Raw genomic sequence first — 6,415 nt, 5'->3', positions numbered from 1 at the left:
GGGGTGTGGGCCGACCAAGAGGGGCTAGGGAGAGGTTGGGCCGACGCAGGCCGAGAGGGGGAGAGAGAAAAAGGAATGCTGGGCCTCTTTGTTGTTTTTCCATTTTGCTATTTTCTCTTCCTTTTCTATTTCCTACTACCTCGAATCGAATTCCTAATTAAACGCATACTTCACAAACTCGCTCATCAAACAAAGTGAAAATATGCTTCAGCATGATACGACAATCAAGGCACCTCTAAGGTTTTACTTTACTAGGCTTACACATCAAAATAAAAATAAAATAATTCCTCACTATTTAGGAAAAAGAAAAAAATAAAAAAAGAGAGGGTAACGCCTAAATTTGATGGATATTAGAGCATCTCCAACAACGTGACCTATAAAAATGCCTTATAATTTAAAAATAAGTAAATTTTATAGAATTTAGGGCACCAAAAAAACACCCCACTCCAACAGTAAAGCCCCAAATCTAGATTATAGGGCAGCCCACTACGGTGTAGTATATTTGAGGCACTTGAGAGAGTGCCCTATAGTTTTTTGACAAAATTTGTTGAATTAAGGCACTGTTGGAGTTGTTTTTCCTGTGTAGAGCCCTATATTTCGATTTGAGGCATTAGTTTGAGGCATTGTTGAAGATGCTCTTAGAAAAGAAATTTTATATCCCCAAATTCATGGTGTTATAGTTAGCGGCAACCCCCAGTCGGCTGCCTGTGAAGGCCGTGTTTAGCTACGTTTCGTTTCCGTACTTTGATATATGTTAATGACTATGTGGATGTCTTGGGCATCATGATGTAAATAAATTAATACTCTTTTATGTTATTATTTGAGCAATGTGTGATGATGTTCGGTTATGTAACTGTCGTGTACGTGAATTGCTGATCCTAACACGTACATTGTTCGTATTCGGTTTGCCTTCTAAAACCGGATGTGACGCTATTATTCTCAAATTATCGTAGAAGCCTTTGTGCATTGACTTCCTTCACCCTATCGACACCCATCTTCATCACTTTCACCGCCTCCCACGCCTCCTTCATGGTTTTGTGCCCGCCGATCCTGCAATCTCTTGGGACTAGTACCTGGGTCGATCACCCCCAAATGTCTATAGCCTCGAGATTGCACTGCATCAACATAGCCCATTCACAGTAATTGTCGCGTGTCAGCATTGGCCACATCAACGAATCTTCCCGCACAGCTGTGCCTGAACCTGACGCGTCGCTCATGGCGTTCGACGGTGGTCGACGTGGAACAATTACCTTCTTATTCGCCGGCTCCCTTGGTGGACTCACCGCCTCACCGGTCCACCGTAGTATATACACCGGGTTCTGATACCAGACTGTTGGACCAAGTATCTACAGCGAGCGACGACGAGCACAATCTGTGGCTCGACGAACGGTGCCGCAGTGTCCCCAGAGCACGATCACCATGGGTGAGAGGAGGAACATAGACAAACTGATTTTCAGATGCGTCTCGCGCACCTCTCACACATGCATTTCGTGAACCAAATACACTGGGGTAGTTCCACGTTTCCCCGCCACGGAATACAGCTGCACGATCCGACTTCTAAGGACGAACGTGCGACGTGCATGACATGCACACCGTGGCGGAAACACATCCCTAGACGCGGTCACTGCACGGGCTGTGCACTCTCCAGCTCGTCCGCGATTCTACGAAACAAACTTGTCCGACTGACGAACACATGAGTACATGACTCACTAATGCAACTACATGGTAGTACTAAGATCAACAAGATTACATGGATGCTTATGCAACAGTACGAAGCGCCGAATGACGTGGATCAGCTGGTCGGAAGCTTCACCACACGGGTCGAAGACGAAGAACCCGTGGCCCTGGCCTCTGAACACGACGAGCTCGACCAGTTTCCCCATGGCCGTCAACCTAGCGGCATAGTCCTGTGTGCGGTCGTGCAGCACGTCCTGGTCTGGGTCCACGACGAGCAGCGGCTGGAAGGCGACGTCCTCCAGCGGGACGCTGTCCGGTCCGAACGGGTTCGCTGCTGGGTGGTCCCTGGTCGCGCCGACCGGCAGCGCCAGGCGCCACATCTGATCCAACAGCGCCGTGCTAACGAACTGGTGGTCGACGTCAAGACCGGCCGTCTCGGACGCCGTCCTCTCCTCGGCGGCGAAGTAGGGCCACAGCATGATGTAGCCGCCAAGCCGGACGACGGGGCCGAGGGCGAGGTGGCCCGTGCCGTACTGGACGGCGATGTGGTGCGCGATGTTGCCGCCGGCCGAGTCGCCGCAGACGAACACCCTGCCCATGTCAGCCGACTCGACAAGCCACGGGTCGGCCTCGGCCTGGGCGCGGAGCCAGGACAGGACGGCCTCGGCGTCGCGGTGCGCCGCGGGGAGGCGGTGCTCGGGCCCCAGGCGGTAGTCGGCGGAGAGCACGAGCGCCGGGAGCTCGGCGGCGAGGCGGAGCCCGCCGGCGTGGAAGTGGGGCATCTCGAAGCTGCAGATGCAGAAGCCGCCGCCGTGGAAGTACACTAGCACCGGCAGCTTGTTGTTGGTCGTCTTGCCGCCGTCGGTGTCGGTGGGCCTGTACATGCGGAGGCGGAGCGCGTGCGCGGGGTCGTAGACGACGTCCTTCCACTGGACGGGCAGGTTGGACGGCACCTCGCCCAGGAGAGGGATGGCGGAGTAGTCCGCGGAGCGCGTCACGGTGCCATCGCTAAGAAGCTGCACGATGCCGAGGCAGTCGTCCACGACGTGCGGCGCGGTGGCTGATGAGACCGCCGATACGGGCGAGGACGACGACATAGCAGGCGCAGCGCAGCTGGGGACTTGGTCAGAGGCAGTAGCTCAATAGCTGGTGGCGGTAGCTCTCTGAAGCAATTGCGGATCCATATAAAGTGATTTATGTCGATGACAGGGCTGGAGCCATTGGCATTTGGCAGTGCTACAGTGCTACTGACGAGGAAGGATGACAACAAGGCGACAAGCTCGCCTCACTGCACTGCAGAAGGAGGGCCCACGTTCACAAGCTTGAGCGGAGGAAAGGGTTTCCTCTCTCTCTTTCTCTCTCTCTCAGTCTCAGACATATAGTCAGACGTGTATGGCAGTGAAGAACGTGGGCAGGGCCAGGCCAACTGCCATATTTTCCTTGAACGCCTGGTCACCATTCGTTCACATTCCCGATAAAGTTTACATTTTACAGTGAGAGAGTGAAACCATTATTGGCTTGCAACCTCTTTGTTAATTTGACATGATATTGCAGCTCAGTCCCATCCTTGATAATGGACAACTGGAAAGGGCAGGCTGTGTTGGGTTGAGGGGGCTAAATTTTAGCCCCGTACTAACTACTAGTCAAAGATATTAAATATATTTAAATTATAAAACTAATTATATAGATAAGAGTAAACGGTATGACGAGTATTTTAAGTTCAATTAATCAATGGTTCGATCATGTGATGTTACAGTAAATATTTGTTAATCGTTAATTAATTAGGCTTAAAATTTTTGTCCCACCATTTAGCCTTTAGTCGTGTAATTAGTTTAAATTAAACTATATTTAATACAATTAATAGATTCAAACATCCGATATGACACTTGTCGGGTACGATAATTAAGGGTACCCAAACTACACCCCTGAAAAACGCTTAAAACCCTAAGGACACCATCATGGTACGTCCCCGAGGTCCCCCTCAGGGGTCTTCTCAGAACTCCGCCTCGCCTAAGGTCCCCCTCAGGGGTCTTCCTAGAACTTCGCCTCGCCCGAGCCCGATCTCGGAAAGGGCGTGAGCTCGGTCATGTCTTCGTCCTGTCCGAGGCTCCCCCACCCCTAGGAAGCCATGTGCGCCTCGCTCGAGCCCGTCTCGGGCGAGAGGGGCCGGACTTTTGGCAAGGCTCGCCCAAAGGCCACTGGGGGACAGACGCATTTAATGCACGTACACCCCACACAGGGTTGTAAGTGTACAATGATGACGAGACCGCGATCTTGTCGAAAGATTCACCACCATAATTACACATGTGCACGCCGCCTGACAGACTCTGACAGGACACGTAATACGACATGAGCACAGATCAGCCCTCGGGCGCAAACTTCGTTTCGCCCGATGCTGAGCTCGCCTCCGATACAACCTCCGCCTCGCTCAAGCCCGGCCTCAGCTACCTTCTCCCCCGCGAATCCCGCAGGAAGCCACTCTGTCGACTGTGGCACACATCATCGAATCCCAGGAAAGGCTCGGTCATGACCTCGAGCATACTTCCGCCTCGCCCGAGCTCGACTCTGCCCTCGATATCCGTGACGGACGACGTCCTCAATGCCATCAGACATAGTGGGGCTGATGCACGTCTTAAGCAGTTTCCCCATACCTAACCCTATGTCAACCACTACGGTATGGGCAACACCTCGCCATGGGGGCTTGGGAACTTGACCTAGCCCTCGGCTTCGACCTCGGCTCTTATCAGAAAACAAGGAGGCACAAGTCAACAACACAATACAAGACCATACTGTCTACAGGATACGCAAGACACCCTCTCACAATATGCAGCCAACTCCCGTCCTCCAGGAAGCACCCCTTGAGCCTATAAATAAGACATTCTATGGCTTCTCAAGGGCGGGCGAATACTTCATGAGTCTTCTCCTCCACTCGATATTGGAACTTGCCTCAATCATTTTCTAGGACTTGGGATCCTTCCCTATCCCGCTATGCTTGTAAACCCTATTGCGAGCACTTCGGTGCGAGTAATATAAGTCCCATCCCCCTCTGATGGAAGTAGGGCCTTTCCTAGCACGAACCAGGATAAACGACTTGTGTCAACTCGCATCACCATCTTAGTCCAGGGCACACGACGTTATTTCACTAGTTGGTTAGGTCCATGGATCCGAACACCAAAAGTTGGCATGCAAGGTAGGGGTAGTCGCGTGCTAAACACTTAGCTCCCATCAAGACTCCAGATGGCTGGCTTTCACCACTACTTGAGGCTCGGCACGGTGATCAGGTTTGGGAGTCTGGAGTTTATGTCGCTCGAGATTGAGTACGACATGGTGCTCCTCCCCCTGGTCCCCTAGCTGACACTCAGGGACGTCCAGGCACCCGTCCCCATCCTTCTCGTCGTAGGAGGCAGAGATGGAGCAACTGCAACCATGCCACCCGTGGTACCCCGTGTACTGACAAGGCCCCCAGGCTGACTGATGACGCAGACTCCCTTGCGAGGTACCTGACCAATGTCAGTGTCACGCCTGGAGCACCACCAGCGGCACACACATCCTCCGCACCAACTCTTCTGGCTCCTCCTCCCACACCATAGGGCAGGACGAACCAGCCACGCCGGACGTCCCACGTGTGGGATAGGAGGAGCCGGTCACTCCTTGGCAGGACATGTCAACGGCTGGGGGAGAACCGTCTGTGTTCAACCCCATCCCTTTCCAGCCAAGCTTCGACACCAACTCTCTCACTAGCTTGTATGCTGACCTACCCTTCCCCTTAGGATGTCTTGACTCTGAGGAGGAAGATGGTCTGGGCATCGGCCTGGACTTCTCCGGGCTACGCGACCCCGAGTTCGTGCTACAGTTCCTATTTGTGTGCAACGAACTGCTCTCCGACAACTTGGATGACTACATCACCGACGAGGAGGGTTATGACCCAACTCAGGAGTGCTTCCACGCAGATCACGAGGAGCACGACGGAGGGAACCAGCTCGGCATGCTTCAGGAGAATGATGTGCCACCCCACACGCAAGGGAGGCAGGAGAGACGGGTGGGGTCCAAACCTGTTTGGGGAGCCACATGGCCCACCTCCAACAACTTCGCAAGTTGCACGCCAAGCTCGGGGAACAACAACAATGGCTATGACAGCTCTAGGAGGTTCTTGAGAAGGAAGTAGCCGGCAAGGTCCTTGACGAGGGCACACGCGCTAAGGCACGCGATGTACGTCATCACATTATGGAAGATGTCGAGGCCGAAGCACCCTTGGCCTTTCACCGGGCCAATCAAAACCTCACCGCAGCAGCGATCTTACTCCGCACCATGCCAGAGCCTTCTACCACCGAAGGGCGCCGAATCCACAGTGAAATTCTAGGACTCTTGGAATGTGTTGTGGTCCAGCAGGCCGAGAGCTCATTCTTTCGGCTTTGGGAGCTTGCCTCAGGGCACCGAGCGGGGCCCTCTCGCTTCGTGAGGGAGGCTTCAGTCCATTCCAAACCCACCAGAGGAAAAGCCCCCATGATACAAGAACGCCTCCAGGACAACCGCTAGCATCGAGGGGTCCACGATCGCCTTGGCGGACGTGTTCATCACCAGGACCGATGACATGAGGGGCACAGCTATCACCCTCAACGGGGTGGCCACTATGACAGCGGGGAAGATCGAAGCCCCTCTCCCGAGCTGTCGGGTACACATATCTTTAGCAGGGCCATTCGCAGAGCGCTGAAAGTTGCCTAGAGGGGGTGAATAGGCG

General features: G+C 53.5%; 1 protein-coding gene across 1 annotated transcript; it reads right to left on the bottom strand.

Annotated features, from left to right (window-relative positions):
• Positions 1-1,506: 1,506 nt before the first annotated feature.
• On the bottom strand, positions 1,507-2,823 carry LOC100502249 (uncharacterized). Its single transcript, NM_001196726.1, has one exon. It carries the CDS (start codon positions 2,772-2,774, stop codon positions 1,719-1,721), a length of 1,056 nt encoding a protein of 351 aa, NP_001183655.1. The 5' UTR covers positions 2,775-2,823; the 3' UTR covers positions 1,507-1,718.
• Between the last annotated feature and the right edge of the window lie 3,592 nt (positions 2,824-6,415).

This window comes from Zea mays, chromosome 7 (assembly GCF_902167145.1).
Source record: "Zea mays cultivar B73 chromosome 7, Zm-B73-REFERENCE-NAM-5.0, whole genome shotgun sequence".
Classification (NCBI taxonomy): domain Eukaryota; kingdom Viridiplantae; phylum Streptophyta; class Magnoliopsida; order Poales; family Poaceae; genus Zea; species Zea mays.
This window is presented reverse-complemented; position numbering and strand designations above follow the sequence as displayed.